Source organism: Leptonotus elevatus, chromosome 7 (genome assembly GCF_054856555.1).
Source record: "Leptonotus elevatus isolate MCC_2025b chromosome 7, RoL_Lele_1.0, whole genome shotgun sequence".
In the NCBI taxonomy this organism is placed as follows: Eukaryota; Metazoa; Chordata; class Actinopteri; order Syngnathiformes; family Syngnathidae; genus Leptonotus; species Leptonotus elevatus.
This window is the reverse complement of record NC_141245.1, coordinates 24,504,748-24,530,504: the sequence shown is the minus strand read 5'-3', so window position 1 is coordinate 24,530,504 and position 25,757 is coordinate 24,504,748. Positions and strand designations below refer to the sequence as shown.

The 25,757-nt window shown below is 42.1% G+C and overlaps 1 protein-coding gene across 1 annotated transcript in view; it reads left to right on the top strand.

Moving 5' to 3' along the window:
* The window catches only part of frem2b (FRAS1 related extracellular matrix 2b), a 97,869-nt gene that overhangs the window by 16,818 nt on the left and 55,294 nt on the right, over positions 1–25,757 (top strand). The window contains exon 3 of the mRNA XM_086080436.1: positions 23,896–24,042. Coding sequence (XP_085936562.1) covers positions 23,896–24,042 — 147 coding nt within the window. The remainder of the gene's footprint in view (positions 1–23,895; positions 24,043–25,757) is intronic.

Sequence of the window (25,757 nt, the reverse complement as noted above, 5' to 3'; positions counted from 1 at the left end):
CTGTTGACTTTTCTTCCCCAAAGTGACTAGTGACAAATTTACCACTTTTTTTTTTTTTTTTTGACATCACATTTAAAAAAAAAAATTTTTTTTTTTTTTTTTTATTATTATTTTTTTTAAAGTTCAATTAAAATATCTAATATTTTTTTTCTTCAAAAAGAGCTCAGTATTGTTCATTCGGTAATGTCATCATCATTGCTCTTTTTTTCTTTTATTTATTATTATTATTTTTTTTGTATGTAGGTGAGTATGTATATGTGCGTGCGTGCGTGCGTGCGTGCGTGCGTGCGTGCGAGTGTACATCACATTTTATGTTATGCGATCATTATTCCTGTAAAGCAGTGCTTCTCAATTATTTCCTCTTACCCTCCACATCTTTTTTTGTACGGAGCCCATAAGGTGACATGGGAGGGGCAAAAAAATGATTTGCGTTCCCTAAATAAATAAATAAATAAATAAATGCGAGAAAACGCAAATTTATTTTATTTATTTATTTTTTTTTGCGCGTGGATGTACGTCCGGGCCAGTTTGGATCCTCTAGCCTCGAATGCGCGGGTAAGAGGCGGCGGCACCTTTTAGCGTAAATATCTAGCTTTTCAAAATAAAATTCGATGAAGCTTTCCCATCGCTGTAAACGCTCCATCCTTGTTGTTTTTGGTTCACACAGAAGTTGACCCGGAAGTACATCAACTGGTTTAAAAATAATAATAATTGCGTCCCCTCGTTAACTCGCAATTTTTGCGAGGGAACGCAAATGATTTTATTCCCCCCCCTACCGTGTCACCTGAGGGGCTCCGGAATTTTGTTTTGTTTGTGACGCAGAGAGAAATTATATATAAAAAAGAAAAGAAAAGAAAAAGTAAATAAATAAATAAATAAAAAAATCCGAGGTTGGCAGGCGTGTCGTAATTGTAGCTTGTTGTGTTCCGGTGTCGGTCCGATTGTGACTTTCTGCTACCAACTTGAGCCCGTGCGTAAAAGATTCTCCGAGCCTTTTGAAGCCAAATGCGCTCCGTTTCACCGGCGGGGGAAATCCGGCCGGCCTCCGTCTTGAACTTGCCAAAGTCAGTAAGTCGCGGCTTGAGTTCTCCAGGCCTGGGCTTGTTCCCTGGATGACGATGACGATGATGATGATGATGATGATGATGATGATGATGATGATGATGATGATGATGATGATGATGATGATGATGATGATGATGATGCGTGTCGTCATCCAGCCTTAGGATCCTTTTCTCGGTCTCTCCTTCGGTCTCTTGAGGCCTCCCTGATTTTATGTTTTTTGGATTTGTTGGGGTCTGGATGTTTCTTGGGTTGGGGAGGAGTTCTGGTGGGTGGCCCGGTGGGTGGTGTCTGGTCGGTGCTGGATTTCACCTTCCTTGGTTTTCTTTGGTCCTTCCCGGGTCTCCTGAAGGCGGTGTTCGGTTTAGGTGAACGGTATGAGATTTTTTCTAATAGGTTTTTTTGGTGAGCTAACAAATACACGCACGCACGCACATACACAAAAAAAAGAAAAAAGAAAGGAAAAAAAAAAAAAGAGCAATGATGATGACATTTCCGAATGAACAATACTGAGCTCTTAAAAAAAAAAAAAAAAAAAAATTCAGCCTTAGGATATCGCTCGAGCAGAACTGAGGTTCCTCAAGCGCCGATTTTGGAAGAAAATTCCTCTTCTTGGGAAAAAAAGCTCACAAGAAGGGGGAGGGAAGGGGCGGCGGTGGTGGGTGGGGGGGTTTCGCTCGGGGTGGGTTTTTTTTTTCTTCTTCAAGGACAGCCGGGAGTCTTCTTTCTTTTCGTCTGTCTGTCTTTCTCCCATGGCAACAGGATGCAACCACTTCAAACGTGTTCAGGCAAACCGGAATGTTACGAACAATGGAAGCATTATGCGAAGCCAAAGCGCGAGATTTGTCGTTTCGTGACATTTTCACAGATTTCGCAAGACTTTATTGGACGACGGCACAAAGGCCACGAAGGAGCTCGTTAAAGGTGCAAATGCAGGAATGGATTTTCATCCCCCTTCACGTTGCTCTTTTTCCAAAATGGCGTAACGGATGAGCTGGCTATTATTCGCTCGGGACTTTATGACGGAAATCGGCAAAACATTACACTGCAAAAGTGGGCGTCTTCGACTCGGACTTTATTTATTGTCATTCTGATAGACAAAGTATAAGGAATGAAATTTCGTTCCGTCATGCGGTTGCAAAGTTCGCTGAGGCAAACGTATCGGTGTGTAATCTACACACATGTGGAGGACCAAAACTGCCAAAATTCAAAATAAATAAAGTGACAATAAAAACGATTACAAACAATATAATTCAAAAATAAATACAAAAAAAGTTAATATAAAGGAAAATAAAAACAACAAAATATACTATATGTATATATATATATATATATATATATATATATATATATATATATATATATATACATATATATATATATATATATATATATAATTTATATATATATATATATATATATATATATATATATATATATCCATAATAAATACAAGTAAAAATAAAATACAAAAATAAATATAAAAATAAAATACAAAAATAAATATAAAAATAAATGTCGAAATAAATACAAAACTAAGTATATAAATAGAAGTAAATATCAATAAAATGTCACCATTGATTCGTGCACGTTCCTCCTCGTGAGACGCGGTCTTCTGCTCTATTTGTAGTTTTTAACGTTCCCGATTGTCAAACCAACCCCAAAAAAATCTTAAAAGGAACCCCGACTGTCATGACAAGTTTGCTCTGTATTATTTATTTGGTTACTACTTACATAACATCATTTCTAGATTAACACATTTTGTTGAAACTTTATTTGGACGTACGCCGCCATTGTTATTTGCCGGCTCTCTGCCGAGCAATGTGAAACGCCTTCCGAGAAAGCAAAGGTAAGCCTCGTAGCGTTCCTAAAGAAACAGCATGCGATCGAGAGAGTCATTCACCAGATGCCTTCAAGAATTTTGATCGTCCCTTTAGGAACGCTACGTCACAAATAACAACGGCGGCGTACGTCCAAATAAAGTTTCTACAAAATGAAAAAAAATGAATCTCATACTTGTGTTAGTAACAAACCAAATAAATAATATAGAGCAAACTTTGTCATGATAGTCAAGGTTTCCTTTTAACACCACATGATAACCATTTACAATAATTAAAAAAAAAAGAACCGTTTCTGACTTCTTGTGGATTTGGCCTGATTACTATCCGTGCGCGAGTACCCTCGCTTTGGATGCTGTGGGTGCAAATGGCTGCCCCGACGCCAATGGAAGCGTCCAAACCCAAACCCGAATCATAATGGCCGTCCTGTTGCTTCACATTTCCGCGCAGTTGCAGCTCGTCTGTAGAAATCGTTCCAGCTCTTTCTTGTCTTTGACAAAAAATTCACACCTCTTGCGGGAACATTAATTAGTGTCTTGAGAAATGAGATACTCCCCAGAAAAAAACAGCGGGGGGGGGGGAATCGGAGTGCGAGTTGATTCCAGCTGCCTTTGTTAAGACGCCTCTCTTGTCGTCATCTGTCTTTTTTGTTCCTTGCCTACTTGATGAAACTCTGACAACTGTGCTGACACGACCCCCCCCCCCCCAGCACCCCCCCCCCCCATCACCCCCCCCCCCCCCAAGGGAGATTTGATTGTTTGATCACATCTCGAAGATGTTGTCTTTGAAAGAAGCTAACTTACATGCTACATGCTACACTTCTCATTTCATAGCTGCACGGCGGGTTCGAGTTTACAGTTCTGAGATCGGATCTTCAGTTTTGGCCTCGGGCCTCCCCCCGTGTGGATTTTGCATGACGTATCCTGCGGTTGCTGTGATTTTCGTCAGGAATTTCGGCCTCCTCCCGCATTCCACAAATGCTTCGTAATATCGGGCTAATTGAAGACCCTAAATTGTCCCTATGGTATTGATTTGACCCGTATAGCACTTTTTCACCTGCGTGGGCAGTACTTCACATTGACTTCCCCCACTTACCTTGCTGATGGTTCAGCAGCAAGAGCAACGGGGGGGATTCGGTTTCTCGCTCAAGGACAATCTTGGGAAAATGGTCACAATGGCCAGGGTTCGAACCCACAACCTCGAGTTTGGGGGACACCCGCTCACGCTGCCTCACTAAGTGAGAATATGTGCCCTGCGACTGGCAACCAATTCTAGGGTAACTCCGCCTCTCACAAGACAACTAGGGTAGGCTCCATCTTGTGATCTCAATGACAATAAGCGGTAAACAAAATGGATGCATGGTATGTGGACCTCATGCGTTCTTCTTGTATCCCAAAAATTGGGGCGGCGGCGGCGGTGAGGCGGGGATTGTTGTTTGGTATAAACGACTGGCCTCGTTTACAAAAATGAAAATATTTGCACAAACCTCGAAAGAAATGTGTTTGTACGAGTTAGACTGAGACTTGACAAAATTAAAAAGCGCTAAAATTTTGGCCACACATGAATAGATAATAATAATAATAATTTTTTGGGATATCGCTGTCATCGGGCCGAAACCTTGTACCTCCAAAATAGCTACTTTTCAGGGGACCCAAAAAATGGCACGTTTGTTTAACTATTAACATTATATCTTTTAAAGAAAGTAAGACATTTTCAACACAAAAAAAAATTAAATAATAATAATAATAATAACCCCCACACGTGTGAAATAATAAATAAATACCGGATTTTTTTTTTTTTTTAAATTTAAAAAAAGAAAAAAGGAAAAAAATAAATAAATACCGGATATCGGCATGACGTCGCAACGGAGCATTTGGACCAGCGGTGTAAATCCAGTCTAAGGCAGCAGAGATCGTCTCCATCTTCCCTCTAACCCTGAACCCGACCCGGACAAGCCGTATGGAATATGAATACATGACGTGACATGAATAATACATTTGAAAACATGCAGTGTGTTGAGGCCAGCTGCCCTAATCCGTAAGCGGTGAGGATGCTCGCACCGCTCCCCCCCCCCCCCCCCCCCCCCCGCCGTCTCCCCGAACTCTAATTGAAAACGCCTCTGATTTCACGCCGCGCTCTCCTTTGATTAGAGACGCCATGACGTAAGGCAGAAAAAGGCACGCCATCGAAACGTGTGGGAGTTTCGGTAAGCCGAGAAAATGTAGTTCAGCAAAGGGGGGGGGGGGTGAGGGGGGGGGGGGCGCGGATGTTGCTCAGCGGGAAGCAAAGTGTTCGCACAGGGCCCGAAAGCGGTCGGAATCCGGAGCGCCCTCACGGTAGGGAGCTGCTCTTATCTCATAAAAAGGTGTTGATGAAAACCCTTTGAGGGATCCTGCGTGCGGACAACCCCCCCCCCCCCCCCTCCATCAGCGTAGCGGCGTAGGAAATAGTCTCCCTCGCCGAGACGTGGGAGGTGAAGGCAGTCAGAGGAGATGAAAGATAGACGCGCTCCGTTGCTCGTGGGTTTGGAGCCTCTTCCTGTCACCTGCCGGGGACGGCTTCAACGTGCTGATGGAGGATCAGGCGGGTCGCGGGGGGGGCCTGCGGGGATCCTCATGCTCATCCGGATGCGTTTGATGGCTCGCATGCATCGCTTTCATTACCTGTGCATGAGTAAAAAAAAAAAAAAAAAAAAAAAACGGCGGGCTTGTTCGTGCGTCCCACTTCTCGGCACGTCTAAAAATATGCGACAGCCTCAAAACCGCGCGGATATTCGAGGCGCCGAACAGAATCGTTAACGTGGGGCGAAGATAAAAAAAAAAAAAAAAACAGCTCTCGTCTGATGACGAGCAGTGCAAGTGAAAAGGGAGTCTTGTGTTGTGTTGAAATGCAGACGCGGTGCCGTGCAAATGGTATCTTGCTTTTTTTAAAGAACAGACGGCAGCAAAGGTCTCAATAAAATTCTCCCTTTTAACCTGCGTGGCGTGCTCGGCTTCCCAATTACCGAACGTTTGTGCGAGGCCATTGAACGCATCGCATCCACTCGGACGGCCTTGACAGTCCAAAGAGCTTTGAAACACATTACAGCAAAACTTCCGTCAGTAGAGTGCAGAATTCCAACAAGGTTGAACTGTTAACAGCAGTGGGGGGCGGGGGGCAAAAACATCTTACCTGGGGGGGGGGGGGGGGGGGGGGGGGGCAAAAACATCTTACCATACCTGAGGTTGTTTTGTGTCATCTTTTTGTTACTGTCAACAGAAGCATAAACATTTTTGACTGGCGAGTATCGCATTATCGCATTCATGAAAAATGTGAGCTAGCGAAGCTAGCTAGCAGGTTAGCTCGCCCGCACCACGAGCGGACACGTTTCGCCTCCCGTCACAAATCACCCACAGTTTTACGAGTTAAGCTGCTAAATTTGGAAGCGGGAATAAGAAAGATTGTTTTGGAATTTGGTATCGTCAACATGGCATCTTAACCGCGGGGGGGGGGGGGGGGGCGGAAAGGAAGGAGTGGTGTGCGTGTTTGTGTTGCGGGCGTTAGCGGGCTGCTAAAGTTGCCTTCAAGAGCTTCATTTGTCACTTGTTATAACGCACATTGTGTCATGTGAAGACGTTTTGGAAATGCTGTTTTCAAGTTAGGCAGTTGAAGTGGTTTTGGATTCACGTTTTGTTTAATGGAATGATTTATTTGTGTTCTTGTTGAAACCTCCTCAAGACCGCTTTGTCAACTTTTAGATGCAATTTCACTTTGTTATTCAAATCTCATTTAATGTTAGCTCACAGCCATATTTTTTAGTTGAACAATGTAAATCAGATTAAGGACAAGTCGGTGTTCCATGTTCGGGATATGAACGTTAAAATGAAAATCTGAATTCACTTCAAGCTTTCAGAACGATGTTAATAAAAAAACAAGTTGAAAGAGGTGAGAATGGAGAGTCCAGAGTCCATCCGGCCCCCCTTCCCACCCCCTCCCCCCAGAGAAGAATGTCTGGCAGCAGTGAAATCAACTCAACCATGTCTGGGCTTATCCAACTTCTCAGAGTGAAGAGTTAAAAATTAGCCCTCTAAAGTAAGGAAATGAGGAACATATTGCTTGATTTGATCAAAAAAAAATTCAAGGAAAATTTGACTCGACTCGCATATAAAAAATCCTCAATGTTGTCCTCAACAAATACACGCACGCACGCACATACACATACTCACCCATACACAAAAAAAAATAAAAATAAAAATAAAAAATAAAGAGCAATGATGATGACATTTCCGAATGAACAATACTGAGCTCTTAAAAAAAAAATAAAAAATCCTCAATGTTTTAAAACAAGTGTATTTCTACTCCCAACTGCAATAGAATTATAGGACTGTGTTTTATTTCGCAACGAGCTGATTTTCTCTGCTTTTTGGTCTGAAAGCGGTGTTTTTGGTGAAACCAACACAAATGATCCTGCTGATTACTAAAAGGCAGAAAAAAATGGAGCCCAACTCTTTTTTTCTTTTTTTCTTTTTGCTGGTGAATCTATTTGGTCTTTATATTCCTGTAGAAGGCTGGCAGTGAATGAGTAAATCTTGGCTGATTTGCAGTGCGGGAAGCAAACCAAAAAAAATAAAAAAAGGTGTGCAGCAGGGCAGGTCTGTGTCAACAAGGCACTTGCGTTTTGCCTCCTTAACTCTCCGAGTCGTCACCTGAAGCCGTTTTAATGAGAGCGTAATTGTTTGCGGCGTACTAACGAGGTTATCAGTGGCCAATGAGCCGCGGGCGAGAAGGTTCTGTCAGAGTTCCGCTCGCCCAAGTTACCCTCCAGGGGGGTTGGCGGGGGCGGGGGAGGGAGGGGCGCACATTTAATTTGCACTTATACCTTCAAAGAGGCGCAATTTGACAGATAACGCTGCAAAACGTCTGCACGCCTCTCACGTTGGGCCGCCGCTTTCCACGCCGCAGGACCGCCTTTCCGATGGATGTCAGCAAACGAGGTCAACGGGCTGTCCGTCCTGTTGCCAGCCAGGAAGGGGGGGGGGGGGGGGAAGCAAACATTAAATTTGGAAGGAGCTGTATCAATAATTGGGCTTTTATAAAGATAGGATGTCGGTTGGGTTAGGGATTTCCCAACCTGGAGTTTGTTTCCGCTGCACACTCTAATCTAGTCTCAATCACAGGGTTATCTTTAGGGTTAGATTTAGATTTATGGATTAAAGGCTCGACCTCGAAGAGGTTAGAGTAGGCACAGGCACCATTTTTAAGACATCTTTTCATATGCTGTATTGTTTTAATCATTGAAAGGACTTCCCGCTGTAAAAAAATATATATATATTTGGGGGGGGGAAAGGGAGGGGGGAAAAAGAGGAAACAAAAAAACAACCCCCCCCCCAAAAAAACCATACAATTTTGTTTTTCCTTTTCTTTTTTCAAAAAAGACAATTTGTTTTTTAAATCTTTTTTTCTTTGTTTGTTTATTTATTTATTTGCCCGTATTTATTTTCGTTTTAAGAATCCAAAATTCTGTTTAATCACTTGGCCACATCCTAACCACCAGTCTAGTTTAAATTGAATGTCTGTCAAAAAGTAAAAAAAAAAGAAAAGAAAAATATATATTTTTTTAATTTTAAAGCCCAAATTGCCCCCCTCTTTACAACCCGCCTTGTTTTAAAGTAAAGAAGAAAAAAAAACATATATGTAACTGAAAAAAATATATGTGGAAAGTGAGAATTAATATATGGTAAATTTCAGATTTTTAAATTAGGTTTACGACTATAATCTTGTACATGTAAAGAAAAATTGCAGTTTTGGGGGCAGAATTTAGGGTTAACGTTGGAGTTGGGGGTCATGTACTATTTTATCATAAAAGCAAACCACAGCATGTTGGGAATGGGAATCCCGGGTCACGGATCAGCAGTAGAACACATGCTGACCAAACTGGTTGGGGTTGGGATTAGGATTTGGGTCGGGTTAGAATTAGGGTTAGGAACTCTTATCATCTGAGCATAGGAAAGGGCAAAAGCTCTGGGTTGGGTTTCGGGTAGGTTTTTGGGTTAGGAACTAATCCGTCGACCAACCTGAAGTTTTCTATGCCGCACACGCTAATCTCCAATCACATATGACAACAAGCTGACAAAAACGGCCCCTAAATCCTTTGGAGATGTTCCGTCCCTCTCATTTTAATGAACGCCAGGCGGGCGAGCTTATCTTGGCCAGGCAGCTTTGTGTTCCAATCGAAGGCCTCCTTTCAGCGTCGGCAAACAAAGAAGCGAAGTGGGGGAGTCGTTAAACGCCGCTTTACCTTTTCGGGCAGCAATTGTCACCGGTTGGGCCACAATTTGTAAGTCGCGACGGCGAAATGTAAGCCGACGTTCAACATTGAAAGTCTGCATCGGAAAACCAACATCGCTCGCATTAGTTTGGAGCTCGGGAGGCGCTTTTAATATGCAGCGGCTTCACATCGGCGCTTTCAGCAAACAAGTCCGCCATTATTTGCTCTGACAAGAGAGCAAATACGGCGCGTTCGGGGGGGGTCAAGCAAAAGCCCCCAACCCCCCCCCCCCCCCCCCCCCACGAGCTGCCTACTCGTGCTGCTTTGTTTTCTCACACAACCTCTTGTACTTTCTTGTCATTGCTTTTCTATTCACTCACCAGCGCTATAGAGTGGAAGTCCATTCACACGTCGCAATGAAATCAGCATATTTTTTTTTTTTTATCTCCATGAGCTTTTTATGTGAGTCAGGAAGTGACTTCTTTTGTGTTTTTAGAATAAGAACAAAATTAATACTTCTGTGTTTTTATATTCCAGGGGATATTGATTTAGACCATAGCAAAAAATAGGGATTAATTCCCTCACCAGCTAGCCCCCCAATAGTCTCTATCAATACACACTATTATTATTATTATTAAAAAAATAAAAAATAAATTAAAAAAAAAATAAATAAATAAATAAAAATAAAAAAATACACACTATTATCCCAAAACAATTGAAAACGTATGCAGCAAGACTCTCCGTAACTTTTACGAACAATATGGCTAACCTTGGAGAAAGAACAAAAGAAATGTCTTCAAACAAATGAGTTGTATTAATTCAACGTCCTCTTTTGGCTCCAATTACTACTTTCCAAAAAGACTCTCCAGAACCGAAATTTAGCTTCTCCCCATCGTCGTCGTCTCTCTCAGTGAGTTCACATACATTCTTGAATCCAATGACTACTTTCCTTTTCGATATTAGTTTAGCACCATCTTGTGGCATTTTAGGGAATTTCAAATGCAAATTTGTCAGTTCAAACGGGGAAAGATTCAAGAGAAAGGAATGCAAATAAGCGCCATTAGTTACGTTGACTGAGCAAGTTTGCATGGCGCCATTTTTTTTTTTTTACAACCTCACAATCCAACCCTAACCCTTCGGCAGATCCGTTCGGGAAAGGTGGGACTTGCTGTACGATACTTAGAGCTGATTGGACGATGTGGCATCTTTGCACGTTTGTTTTGACCAATCAAGGCAACGGATGAAAATGTCGTCTTTGGTCTCGTCTTGGGGAGGTTGGGTTTGGCGGGGGGGGGGGGGGGGTGGGATGGGGGGGGGGGGGTGGGATGGGGGGGGATGGGGGGTCACGAACACCTTTACCAGATAAATGCACAAAGCACCTCTCGCTGTTAAAAATTCTCAAGGAAATGGTGAGTAAATATGCGAGAACAAAATTAATTGCAGCGTCCATTCGTCTGTTAGGTTTGTTTGTTTGTCCCCCCCCCCTTCCCCCCCCCCCCCCCCCCCACCGCCATCGGCGCTTCTTGGTCGCCTGATTGGTCCCACCTAAAAAAAAGGTCGGCCGCAAACGTACCAGCGGGAGCGAGCGGTCCAAAATGTTTTCTCCGGAGTTTGTGAACTCACAAATACTGCGAGAATTCCGTTTGCTGGCAAGGTCACGTTTTGATTCAGACGCTTGAATCGATGCCAGCATGACTCAACTGTGAAATTCATTTCTCCTTGAAATTTAATGCACTGCTTTTCGACAAAGTTGAATTGAGCTAGCTGGTGCTCGTAAAGCGGTGCGAGAGCCAGTTTGCTCCATTATTTGAGAAAGTTTAGTACTGGTCCATTTGAATTCTAAGATTGTGAGGAGGAAGTTTTATTACGTATTACATATTTTGTTGCGTACCTCATTTGTCTGCCGTTGGAATCCCTGCTTGCTGCGATCCTTTTTTGCGGATTTTTACAGTACACTTGCTTGCCGTAATGCCCTCACACGTGGGAAAGGAGAGCCATTTTGCAGCCATTTATTGAATGCCGGCAGAACAGTACAGCGCATAAACGCAATGAGCACACTCACTCTATATCGCACATTTTGACCATTAGTGAGTTGTTGTGGAACGTAACCCTGTTCATTGTATTACTGCCACCTACAGGACCGGAGTGGAACAATATGAGCAGGAATTTCTCTCTCTCTCTGTCTCTCCAAGATTGTACGTCTTGTTGAAGGTCCAATCGATTTTGTGTTATTGTTCTCTGACGCTCTTAAATGATATCTGTTCACCCGTCGCAATCTTGAACCTCCCCCCCCCCAAAAAACTTCCAAGCTGAAACTCAGCTAAGTGATCCATGCGTTCACTTTCCCAGCGACACAGGAGATAAGGACGCGTTTTAATTTCTCGCTTATTATCCCGCCCAAACACGAGTTCCTGCAGCCGAGACGCGGGGGGGGAATGCAAATGATTCAAACGCGCCGTAAGAAAGTCACGTTGATCTTTGCGCTCCGTGAACGGAGATTCGTCTGCTTCCGCGTCTTTCCGCTAACCTAAAAGCAGGATATTACTTTGGAATAAGTCCGCCCCGATCTGAACTTAATGGACGCTAATGATGTGCTTAGAGAGAGGAACACGTTGTGCTCCTCCTGGCTGCAAATCGGAAACCCACAAGACGAGGCGTCGCACTCATCCCAGAGGTGCCGTGAATTATTCCTCACAACAATCGCTCGCAGGCGGCGCCAGCGGGATCAAGCGTGAAAATGCCGGCACGCTTGCGTCAAGTCGCGAGTACAGAATACATCTGTGCGCTGTTTTCATTTCTGTCGCAACAGTTGGCTACCTGAACCGTTTCCTCAATGACTTGACACAAACCGCCTAAGAACTTTCCTGAGTTTTATTTTGCGCGGGTTCTTTGAGAAGACAAATGAGGCCATTCTTTTTTTTTTTTTTTTTTTTTTTTTTTTTTAAGAGCTCAGTATTGTTCATTCGGAAATGTCATCATCATTGCTCTTTATTTTTTAATTTTTTATTTTTTTTGTGTGTGTGGGTGAGTATGTGTATGTGCGTGCGTGCGTGCGTGCGTGCGTGCGTGCGTGTATTTGTTAGCTCACCAAAAACCTATTGGAAAAAATCTCATACCGTTCACCTAAACCGAACACCGCCGTCAGGAGACCCGAGGAAGGACCAAAGAAAACCAAGGAAGGTGAAATCCAGCACCGACCAGACACCACCCACCGGGCCACCCACCAGAACTCCTCCCCAACCCAAGAAACATCCAGACCCCAACAAATCCAAAAAACATAAAATCAAATGAGGCCATTTTTTTTCTTTTTTCTTTTCTTTTTTTAAGAGCTCAGCATTGTTCATTCGGAAATGTCATCATCATTGCTCTTTATTTTTTTATTTTTTTATTTTTTATTTTTTTTGTGTGTGCGGGTGAGTATGTGTATGTGCGTGCGTGCGTGTGTGTATTTGTTAGCTCACCAAAAACCTATTAGAAAAAATCCCATACCGTTCACCTAAACCGAACACCAGGAGACCCGAGGGGACCAAAGAAAACCAAGGAAGGTGAAATCCAGCACCGACCAGACACCCCCCCACCAGAACTCCTCCCCAACCCAAGAAACATCCAGACCCCAACGAATCCAAAAAACATCAAATCAAATGAGGCCATTCTGAGGCAGAGCCAGGACGGCTCGACCTTTTCCTTACAATCGCCCTCATACGCGATTTCCTTTGCCTTTAAAGTCTCCTGGGATGCGCATAAAAGGAGGCCCGTTTGAAATAAGAGCCTTGGGAATTTTCTCAAGACTGCTGTGCTCAGTCAAGGGCTTCGACTTTGTGGTCCTGAAAAAAAAGAAGAAGAAGAATTGGCACTACCAGAATTTTGTATTTATTTTTGTACGATGGCTACCATTGCAAAAATTAATATACAAATAATCTATAAATAAAAAAAACATTATTTAACTTAGCAGTGATTTCCCCCTTAGCGGATATGTTTCAAACCCACAACTCAAAAGAGCCACTTCATTTTGTTTTTTGCACGTGTCTGCAAAAATCTCCAAACTTAGTCTAGCCTGCCCCTGCGCAGATTTAGACCGCGCCTCGTGGCGGACCGGGCACCAAAATAGAGTCCCCCTTTTTTGTGCTCCTTATGATCCTTCTCATGTATGAAGGGGCCAAAGCACCTCCGCGTTCATCTCAAAGAACTTTCCCTGCTGAGAGCAAAGCCCGACTCGCTCTAAGCCTCGCACGCCTCCCTGACCCCGCCCTTTTTTTGTTGCGAGGCGCCTTTGGCCTTCCTCGCAAGGCACCTCCAGGGCCGCCTCGGAATGAGCAGACAGGTCGCGGCCCCCCGTTGCGCTCTCCCCGCAAGGGGGCTGCAATTTACGGCACGCCGCGCTGGATGCTGGAAAAGCGGGTTTTAGGGGTGTGTGTGTGTGAAATGATCGCGGTTGTAAATCTTTTCCACTCCCCTCTCATTAGCGCTGATACAAGGCTCAGGGTGATTAGACCATATAGCTCGCTCTCGCGCTTTCCTTCCTTCGACAGGATTATCTTATCCCCCCCTCCACCTTAATTGGACTGCTGAAAGGCACGCGCGCGCGCTCTGGTGCTTTATTGAATGAAAACATTCCATCAAAATATAGCCCGGGCCGGGATTAGCGGCGGTTAGTATGGATTTTATTTAAATGGGGATTTAGACTTACTATTATTACTTCATAAAGTCTCCTGACAGCCATACATGATTATTTAGTAGGGAATAAAAAATAATTTTTTAAAAAAGTACTGCACCTGTGTGAGCTCTGTGCACTTACTTGTCCTGCTGTGGTATTTTTTTTTTAATCACATTTATTAAGTCATAAAGCGAAGCAATCCTAATTAAAGCTGCCGGCAGCGATGAATGTCCCGAACCTCCTTTTAATGGTCGAGCCGCGCAATGATCATGAAACTTTGCTCCTCCCACATGAAATCATGAAATGAGACTTCACGATTTACAGTAAGATTTGGTCTCATTTCAATTAATTTGAGTTAAAGTTGGACACATTCTTTCGAAGTTTGGTGATCCACTCGCCCTGGAATTCAGCCCAGCTTTAAAACAAAATGGCCGACGTCCTGTTCAATTTCTGGGGTTAGGGTTAGGGTTAGCCCCAGCTAGCCTAGCTAACCCTATTTTCAATTTGTACGCCCTGTTATGATAGTCATGTCCAAAAAAAATTTGTGTGTGAATTGTAGAAACTGGTGGTGTGAGCTATTTTCTTAAATAGATAAATAAATAAATAAATAATTTCATCCAAATGATAAGCAAACTCTGACACATTATGAATGACGTTGGCTAAAATGCTTTGCAACTTTGCGTCGCCCATTTGTTGAGAATCGCTGCCTCCCATTCGGGCTTATTTGGAAGTCACGCAAAATGGCTGCTTGAAACCAATGTGGACTACTTCCTGTTTTGGTGCGTGCGGTTACGATAGACGTGGTGTCGATCGGTGAAATTGGTGGCGAGAGGTGATTTTTTTTTTTTTTTTACCAACTTTCCATGGGGTTGCCAGAGTCAAGTCAATTCTATCGTCTTTTTCCTCTTGATTTTTCTTTTCTTTCTTTGATTATTGTCACTTAGTCGCGTATTGAAAAAATGTTGAATATTTGAAATAATCAATCATTCAAAAAAAAGTATTTACAAAAATTGTACCGCTTACTTGCTGCGGACTGAAAATGACATCACAGTGTCCAAGGGTTTGGCTTGCGAAGGTCACATGACCAAACACAGAAAACAGGTGAGCTGTGACGGTCGTTACCTGAACCCGCCTGGCAAAAAATGGAAAATGCTGTTTTTCTGCTTAATTCATATTCCACAAATATAATATGGTCAGAATATTGTGGTTAGGCTCGTTGTACATACAACATATTATTATAAAGAAACATTTGTACTTGACTTCACTTTTACTTCCTGAAACTTGCGGAGAGGCTTGCCAATGATTCGAACCCAAAAGTACAAACATTTTTGCCAGTCTCTTGCAAAAATTAATGAGTTTTGGGACACGTTAAGGCCCGCCAAATATCAATTAATTTGTTGGATGAATAATGATAAACGAAACCTTTCCAAAAGGAAATTTTTGTAAGTTCAATTTTAATTAATAATTATATAATACAAGAATCAAAGAACAAAAGCAGGCCGGCAGAATAAGTTTGATCTCAAAAATGTAACTTCTCCTATAAGATATATATATATTTTTTTATACAGAACTTGCAGCATTTGAGGGTTCAAGGTTATAAAGCAGACAAAATTAAATAGTTTAATCAGCAGTAAGAATACTCAAGAAGTCATTATTTGATATTTTATGCCCTAGAAGTGATTTTCTTACTTTTATTTACCGTAATGTTGCGTCGCATAGCGAAAGACTTAAACTGAGGACAAAATTAGTTATGCGGGAACCGGCTGCCGTCAGAATTTGAATGAACTGATAAAGAGTCACGTGACTCCACTTCCATGGCAATCGCAACGCTGCCGGTTTTGGCATGGAGGCGGTCACAACACCAACATCCTTTTGTCAGCCGGCAATTACGACCCATTTGCTCGGGTCCGAACCTCCGCGTCGACTAAACATCCCCCCCCCTCCGCCGCCAGTATGTTTACACTCATCCATCAGCGCCGCGCTCGGCTATTTAGCGCCTGTCACGGGAAACTTTTAAGCATGCAAACGCCATTCGAACGTGACGTATTTTTAGTATTGCGTCTGTTTGGCCGGCGTCCCAATTTATCCGGGCCTAAACGGCGCGCCGCCGTGTCTGCCCGGCTCGACCCGCAAATGAAAGGTCCACTGGGGATGCTCGACGATGACCAAATAAGGACCGTCTACAAAGAGAGGGAAGGGACGGTACGAGGGGGGGGGGGGGGGGGGGGGGTCACCGAGCTGGCACGGCCCAGGACCCCGCATTCCTTGGCCCGCTCTCTAAAGGATTCTGTCGCTCGTCATACGCCCACCGTGTTAGTGCACCAAGTTCACACTCTGCATTTTTTGTACTGGGGGGGTTTTTAGCAACAAGGCAGATTAAGGTTAAGGTGCATGAGGCATTTGTTCTTTTGATCCTCCTGTGTTATGTTGCAGGTCAAATTGACCTTCTTTTTTTTTTTAATTAGTTTAAAGTAGTTATTTGGTAGGAAACTACGACGGCGTATTAGGGCCACGTATAAAAATATATATATTTTTTTTTTTGAGGGCGGGGGCAATATTCCAAATTTGCCACTCCATAAAGTCGCAAATTTGCCACTTTACAAAGTGAAAAATTTTGAAAAAAATTTGTGAGAAATACACGTAGCGTCCTGCTCGCCAATACTTTTCGGTCGGTTTATGAATAAGAAGATAGTAATGTCTTTGACCGCATTCGCTCTTTCGAAGCGTTGACAGCGACAACGATGCCTCACTTTGCGAAGGAGGTTCAAGCATTTAAGTTCATTTGGTAAAAGAAATATTGACTTGTACATTTATGTTTCCCGAATTATTATTAACACATTCATACATTTTGGCATTTTTTTCTTTGTGCAAAGTAGCTAAGTTGATGTGTAAAAATCTGCTGCTCTCCGTCATTCGCTTGCATTTGCCTAAAATATGCTAGCTTGTGATCGGTTAGCGTTCGCCGGCTCTCATTGCTATTTACATTGTAGATTCTCACTGAAGGCATCCAAACTAAGAATGAACGCGTGGAGTTATGTACTTAACAAAAAAAAAAAAAACATGTTTTAGATTCTAGTTTCTTCAAAATAGCCATGCTTTGACTTGATTATTGCTTTGCACACTCTTGGAACCGTTTCAGGTGACTTCTTTTGAAACTCATCGAGGGAATGCCAAAACTGTGCAAAAAATAATAATAATCATCAGAGCAAAGAGTGACTATTTTGAAAAAAAAATAGAATATAAAACAGCTTTTCAATTATTTCACCCTTTTTTTTTTTAAATACATAATTCCACATGTTTTCATTCATAGTTTTGATGCCTTCAGTGAGAATCTACAATTTAAATAGTCGTGAAAATAAAGAAAATGCATTGCATGAGAAGGTGTGTCCAAACTTTTGGCTTGTATTACGAGTAAAGTTAAAATTAAGAAAGAATTTGTCTCCATCCTGCCTTTTCATTTTATATATATATATATATATATATATATATATATATATATATATATATATATATATATATATATATATATATATATATATATATATATATATATATATATATAATGTAATAGTTTTTTTCTCGCAAATCTACCACTTCATAAACTCGCAAATTTGCGATTTTTTTTTTCCCTCCGAATATTGCCCCCACCCAAAAAATATATATTTACACGTGGCCCTAATACGCCGTCATAAACTGACTGTAATCAGCATCCATCAATTTTCCATTGCTGGAGTTTATTCCAGCGGAACTTTGGGTAAGAGGCGGAGTCCATCCTCGACCAGTCGCCAGCCAATCACAGGCCCATGATGAGAAACAAGCGTTAACGCTCTCATTCACGTGGATGGACCATCGAAAGTTTAAAATGCACGTTTTAAGGCCGCCATGTTTTTTTGGGCTGAGCGCACCGTTACGAAGAACCCCGTGACTCAAAATGGCGTCTTATCCAAATGAATGTGCCCGGCGTGAGATGTGAAAGATTTGCAACAACGGCAGGTTGGGGGGTCATGTGGGTTCTGCCGCAGCCGGCGCTGGAAATGCAAATATTGTTCACAAAGCGCCGGTGAAAGATTAACGCTCAGCGAGATGGGGCGGCCCCGTTTCAAGCGCACTCGACTGCTCGTCTAAAATGGAGAGAATTCCGGAGGAGTGAAGCGTTTCTGTGGAAACCGGAACCGTGTGCTCCCCACTCACCGACCAATAATTCACCATCCAAAGGCGGCCTCTGCAACCCAAACCCAAACTCAAAGTTAATGTTTGCTCATGTCAACTTTTAACATCAATTATTTGCTATAAGAAGCAAAAAAATAAATAAATGAACTGCTTGTGGATTAGATGGGAATTGAGTCATGTGTCATGTAGTACAATAGCTGTTGTTGTTGTTTTTTTACAGTGTAGTAACAGGAAGGCCGTGTGAATTTCTATTTTCAAATATTAGCAACTGGCGTTGCTGTCACTTTTTGTTTTAAAGTTCAGTGTGGGGCAAATAAAAGATGTTGAAGTGGATTTTACTTACAAGATTTGGCAAGAACCTTTAATAGAAAAAAAAAAGTGTCAAAAATGCGAAGACACGTCAAATAACAAATAACACTTCAATCTTTTCAGTAGAATATCACACCCTCCTTTTTTTTCGTATTAAAAATAACTAGTAATCAGTGATTTGAGTTGTGAGTGTTGTCATGGAATAGATTCAACTCAAAAGTCAAGGTTCTACATTTTCGGGGGGTTTACCCGAAAGCGACCTTGTAATTCATGGACTTTATTGGCTTAGCGAGCTGTTTGCGACGTGCTCACATTATTGTTAATGTGAGCTCTTATATTTGATCAAAGTGGCCTTAAAAAGGGTCGTAAAATGTCTTCCTCGACTTCTTTAAGCCGCCTGCACTCATCCTTGCGTGTGAAGTCCTGCAAAGTGTGTGAATTTGGACTTCTCAATTTTTTTTCCATTACCGCTGCTCGCTTCCTTTCACGACTCAGCGATCAAATCTGTCGCGTTTTACCGCCGGCCTGTGCAGCTAACGTTAATCCGCATGGGGGGGGAGGGGGGTGGTTGGGGGATATGGGGTGATCCTGTCATACTCGGGTCACCTGTTTTTCAGGGTTGCGGAACACACAGGGAGCCCCCGCAAGCCACCACTGAGTTGAAGCCTGCACGGCAAGGTTCGACTTTGTTCATGTCAAAAATTTTAATGGTAATTAATCGCATGACTTCAATAATTAACTCACAATTAATTGACTTTTTTTTTTAATCTGTTCTAAATGTACAATAAAATGTACGATATAATTTTTTCCTGAGTTTTCATACATTTGTTAGCATAAAAGTGAAAAAAAATTGTTACAATTAATAGAAATATGGCTGCATCATTGATACAGTAATTTCATAATAATTCATAAAATTGAGTTGAAATTAAAAAGATGTACTGTACTGTAAAAAAAAAACGAGTGTGATATTGATTTGTGTTGAGGTCATTTTTCTGCCACTAGATGGCATCAATGCATTTGTCAGACATTGGTGACAGCTCAGTGCATTTTTCTTTTCATATTAAGAGCTGTTGCAGGGGAGGGGGGGCATTAATTGTGCGTTAATTAGTGGCGTAAGAGGAACATTAAATTAACTCAAAATGAACACACTCATTTTGACACCCCTTAAAAAAAGGTGAGTGGAGCGTTTAAAAAAACAAGCATAGGCATGAATTTAGATGCATTGTTGTTGTTGTTGTTTTAAAGGAGAAGGTGATGGGCAGAATAGACAAATAGACCCTCGTGCGAGAGTCGAGGAGCGGAATCGGTGCGAGCGATTGGACGCCGATGAATTTGCACCCGATGAACCGGACTCTTCATAATGGCTGTCATTTGATGGCTGAGCGCACGTGGAAAATAGCTATTAAGACCCAGAATCAAGAAAAGGGGGAGCTCTTTACAATATAATTATTCTTCGATCGCTCCGTGACTCAAGTTTGAGTCCGTTCGCAGCTTTTGACGTGATAATTTGCTCATCACAAAAGATGATGTCAGGAACTTTCCCTGCTTAGAGAGAATCATGCCTTTCGCGGAAAAGTGAAACCGCGCAGAGATAATTCATCGTCTTTGGTTGACAGAAGAGATGATTGTAAATTGTTGAAAGGAAGAAAAAAATAATAATGCTTCATGGCCTCTGTAGCCTTTTTGGCCTAATTAGAGCTTCGTGTCTTCTTTATTTGCCCGATGAAGGCCATTAGCGCTTGCACGAAGGTGAGTAGGGGGGGGGGGGGGGGGTGGATTGTGTTCCTTGAGCATCCAACCGGGTCCTTTGCTTTCTTTTATATATCGGGGACAAGATATCCACTGATTAAGCAAGCGTTCATCGTGCCAGCGATTGCTACGTTTGCCCATTTGTCAAAAGATTCACAGTCGAACAAACCGTGCAACTCGCTTGGGACGCTTGCAATGATTTTTTATTTTTTTTTATTAGACCTTTTTTATTCTTCCAAAATAATAAGCTCTTAAGATCCGAGGTTGCGGGAAGTGAGAAAATATTGATGAGAAAATATCTCAAGTGAGAGAATATGATTCATGATTTTTGATTGGGCCCTTTAGGAATCACTGTGTTTATTTTTCTTTCAAAGAATGAATCATGTTTTTTTTTTTTTTTTTAGAAATCTCACCAAATTCTGGTGATTGTGTACGGATTTGAAATATGCCTTCTAATATGGTGGTACACGGTGACTAAGGATTTCCAGGATTGGCCCTAAAAAAAAGGGGATGTCAGGTTCCGTTCATTACTTCTTGCTACTTTAATTGTATTTGAATGCCATTCGATTTTTTGAGGCTCGGTGATTGCAGCTGCCCTCAAGGGAGGTGTTGAAACGATTTACAAACACGTCCGCAGTAGCTTTTGCCCTTTTTTTCTAATATTTTCTTGGACTGCCTGAGGAGGCACGCAGGTCAAAAGGAAAGAAATGGGAGAAGGCGCACACTCCTATAAACACGCTTGAGAAGCTAATAGAGCGCTCCATGTCAGCATCTTGAATGTGCGCACGCCGGGGAGGAAATGGAAACAGTTGCGAGGTGGCTGATTTACTGACCGGAACGTCCAGGTCGGGGTTGGGATGAGGCGAGAGAACCTCAGTCATGCTGAACACAAACAGCGGCAATCCAATGAACCTTGCAACACTTTTTTTGCCTTGGCGCTCTTTTCCAAGCTGCCAGATGTCTGACGGTGCACGCGTACCCGGGTCCTCATCTTTCCCTCAGCCGTCGCTGCCTTTTTTGCTGTGTGTGTGTGTCGACTTTAAGGAAGCAGTTATTTATTTAGGCTGCTTGCCGGAGCTTGACGCATCACTTCCAGTAAAGTAGAGTAAAAACCCTGCCCCAGTTTGGCTTTAGCCATTGATGCTAGCTAGCTAGCTAGCTCCCTAGCAGGTAAACGAGCACCATGGGAGCTAGCCAGGGAGTTAGCTAGCTAGCTCCCTAGCAGGTAAACGAGTACCATGGGAGCTAGCCAGGGAGTTAGCTAGCTAGCTCCCTGGCAGGTAAACGAGTACCATGGGAGCTAGCCAGGGAGTTAGCTAGCTAGCTCCCTAGCAGGTAAACGAGCACCATGGGAGCTAGCCAGGGAGTTAGCTAGCTAGCTCCCTAGCAGGTAAACGAGCACCATGGGAGCTAGCCAGGGAGTTAGCTAGCTAGCTCCCTAGCAGGTAAACGAGTACCATATGGGAGCTAGCCAGGGAGTTAGCTAGCTAGCTCCCTAGCAGGTAAACGAGTACCATGGGAGCTAGCCAGGGAGTTAGCTAGCTAGCTAGCTAGCTAGCACATGGGGTTATAGCCAAACTGTGACAGGGTTTTTACTTTATGGATCTGGATTTGCCACATATGCTTGTACGGACAGAAATTAGTTTAAAAAAAAAAAGCTTTTGTGTACTCGGCACTATTAGCCTCGAATCTTCTGCAAAATGACTTAAAGCTCAAAGAACTGGTGTCCTTTTTAAATCTAAATTGAAAGACATGGAAACAGCTTCCATACAGTGTCGATGTTTTTAGCTTGGCTGTTTGAACAATTTTATTGATCATTTAATCCAAAGTGTTGTACTTTTTTCTTTTTTTTTCTTTTTCACTCTGTATTGTATGTCTTGACCAGGTCTTTCTTGAAAAAGGGGTTTTTAATCTCAATGGGACCAACCTGGTTAAATAAATGTTAAATGAAAATAAAATGAATGAAAAAGTCAGTTGTCGTAACGCATTTTTTGAGTTTAACAACTTAAAAATGTGTCCTTTTGACAACAAGTAAGCAGTACTTGAAAATATTTTACTGAAGAGGAAAAGCTATTTCATCCAACGTAATATTGTTTGCTGGTTCAACACCATTCAAATAAATTGTCACAACTTAGAAAGAGTAATGGAACCTGTTGCGTTGATTTTTTTTGTTGTTGAGGCTAAATATAAAGTATAAAACATATTGGATGAAGATAAAAAATCTTCCTCACTATTTTTCTATCAACTTCTGCTCCATTGATGTAACATTTCACCTGGTTGGAGAACTGTAGGATGCGTCTTTGAAAGCCGCTTCAAAAGGCCAGGATGAAGGGAAGCAGTTCAGACGGGAAACCCACACCTTTTTTTTTTTATCTTAATTAGAAGTGAAGCAGTCGGATCCTCCGAACCTTGGCCGCCCTTCATCCCTCCCACAGGCACTCAAAGGCTCACAAAGTAGTGCTCTTCAAAAGCGCTTTATCGCGCGGGAGGTTTCCTCCGACCTCCCAAAAACGTGCATTCAATGGCGACTCGGAATTCTCCATGAGCGGGAATGCTTTGCGTGTCGATACGTGCCTTGTAATTGTCACCCGAAGCGCGCAAATGGCGTCAAACTGTGCATTGATAGTGTTTGTGTTGCGTTCTTTTGGCTTTGCAGGCGGCAACAAATTAAGGAACCAGCAGTTCCGTCTCAAAAGCTGTTACAGCTCGAAAGTGGGGGAACATTTTTCATTTCAGATCCTTCGTCCATGTGTGCAAGCTAATATAGAGCGTATGCTACAAACTGTTTTGCACAATATCCATTAAAAGTAATAATATGCTTGACAACATATTAAGTGGAGTTCCTCAGAGAAATGCTGTGGGTCCACTACTTTTCTCTGCAAGTTTGAACTCTCCCCGTCGTCGTGCTGGAATCGATCGCCGTGTGTCCCAATACTTTTGACAAGATTGTGTTTATCACCATCCAAGTTGATCAGTAATCATTCGGACACAACTTTGTGTGGATTTCCTCAGAGAAACGCTTTAGGTCAAATTATTTATTTTGTTTACTTTATTTTATTTATTTTTTAATTGTAATTAACTGCATGATTTCAATAGTTAACTCACAATTAATCACACATTTTATATCTGTTCTAAATGTACAATAAAAAGTTTTTTCTAAGTTTCATACTCTTGTTAACATAAAAGTGGGGAAAAAAGTCAAATTTATAGAAATATGGCTTTAGGTGAAATTATTTATTTTGTTTACTTTATTTTATTTATTTTTTAATTGTAATTAACTGCATGATTTCAATAGTTAACTCACAATTAATCGCACATTTTATATCTGTTCCAAATGTACAATAAAATGTTTTTTCTAAGTTTCATACTCTTGTTAACATAAAAGTGGGGAAAAAAGTAACATTTATAGAAATATGGCTGCATCATTTTGTCATCGATACAATATTTTCATAATTATTCATAAAATTGAGTTAAAATTAAAATGATGTACTGCACTGTAAAAAAAAAAGAGTGTGATATTTATCTGTGTTGAGGTCATATTTCTGCCACTAGATGGCCTAATTGCATTTGCAAGACATTAGTAGTCAGGTTTCCATCCAATTGTTTCAATTTTTTTATGCAAATTCACTGAAAATGCGCAAAACGGACATGCGACTTATGCCCGTTTCCGTCTTTGTTCTTCTTTTGCGAATATTGAGAGGGGACTCCGCCCCTGCAGGTGGCGCTATACACCATAAAGATGTGATCTACCGGTAATTTAAAAGAAGAAGACTAGGAAGCGCCGTGCGATGGCGTCAAAATGAATGCGCTAATTTTCACACCCCAATATTTTCATAATTATTCATAAAATTCTTTTGGCTTTGCAGGCGGCAACAAACTAAGGAACCAGCAGTTCCGTCTCAACTGGGCTTGGATCTCACTGGAGCGGAGCCGCTACGTGGTGGACGAGGAGCTCAAGTTCCTGGAGGTGGCGCTGAAGCGGCGAGGGTACCTGGGGGAGACCTCCTTCGTTAGTAAGTCACCAGCCAGATCGTTGGCGTTTCTCAAACTGTGATTGAGCCATGGCGCGTTTTAGACGTAAAAATCTCAAGGCACAAATCCGTTCTGCGCCGAAGCATTTTAAGCTATCAAGTATCAACAAAGCGGGCTTACTTAAAATAATGATGTTTACTAATTAGTGTCTAAAATAACTTACCTCTAAAACCTATGCCAAAAATCTGAAATTTAACAATATTGTAATGCCAAGAAATAATTGAGATATATATAGAAACATAATTCCGTTTATTATCATAAATCTTCAATATATGTTTTTTTTTTTCAAATCAACAAACAACCGTGTATATTTATTTACCTTCAACACTGAAGCGCATTTGTAATAACCTCGGGGAAATCGAGTGGTAATTATTCGTCGCCCATTCCGTTTACAAAGCCGTGGAAATTTTCAACATCCCTCATCGTCTGCAAACATTATTTCTTAGCCGCATGTCACCGTCGTCGTCTCCTGTCGCACCGCTTCGAATTCCTCCCGCGCCGTCGTCAATCGCGTCATTTATGTCGTAACTCCCGCCAATCCAGCTCGGCTGTAAATGCTCAAATAAAATTCCAGGACGCGCTCACGAGGCCCGCGTCGCCCTCTCGCGTTATATTCGGATGCATTTCATCAGCTAAGAGACCGAAGGAACGAAACAAAATGACGTATCAGCTCTCCCGGGCTCTAACGGTAAAAGCGCGGTCGTGACGTGGGAAAACCCACGGGGTCAAATTTGGCCCCTATAAATTCTGCTACTCAAATAACAAAGACCTATTTTTTTTTTTTTTTTTTTACAAATTTAACTTCAAAAGTCCAGAGTGCCACTTCTGACCCCTGCATGGGGTCATCTAGTGGATGAATATTGCACTTACATGAGCCAGAGTGGTGACAAGATGGCTGGCAACAAGATGGCGGCAACAAGATGGCGGCAACATGCCAATTTTGTTGAGCTGGAAATCAATCCAAACAAAAACATCTTCTCAGCAAACCATCACAGATGGTAAAATTGTGTTGTTTTTTTTTGTTAATCTATTTCATATCATGTTGCAGAATGCCTAGGAGTATGTTTTATATATATATATTTTGATAAATTAGCAACTCTGAGCTAGTTAAAAAAAAAGGGTCAAAATTGAAAAAAACATATATTTTGGTGTTCAGTGAACTTATAGCAGTCCATCCATCCATCCATCCATTTTCTGTACCGCTTGTCCTCACAAGGGTCGCGGGGGTTGCTGGAGCCTATCCCAGCTGGCTTCGGGCAGTAGGCGGGGTACACCCTGAACTGGTTGCCAGCCAATCGCAGGGCACACAGAGACGAACAACCATACTCACAATCGCACCTATGGACAATTTGGAGTGTCCAATTCACCTGCCATGCATGTTTTTGGAATGTGGGAGGAAACCGGAGTACCCGGAGAAAACCCACGCAGGCACAGGGAGAACATGCAAACTCCACCCAGGAAGGCCGAAGCCCGGACTTGATCTCACAACCTTTGCACTGGGAGGCGGACGCGCTAACCAGTCAGCCACCGTGCCGCCCTTATAGCAGTCATTTAATGAATAATTCATAATTTTCCAAAGAAGAAAAGGGTTCTTGGGTTCTCCAGGGTTATTAATGGGTTAATAAAAAAAAATAATAATTTTGGTGCCACAATGCACATTAGATTCTGCGCGAGTAATCTGCTTGCGCTTTCTATG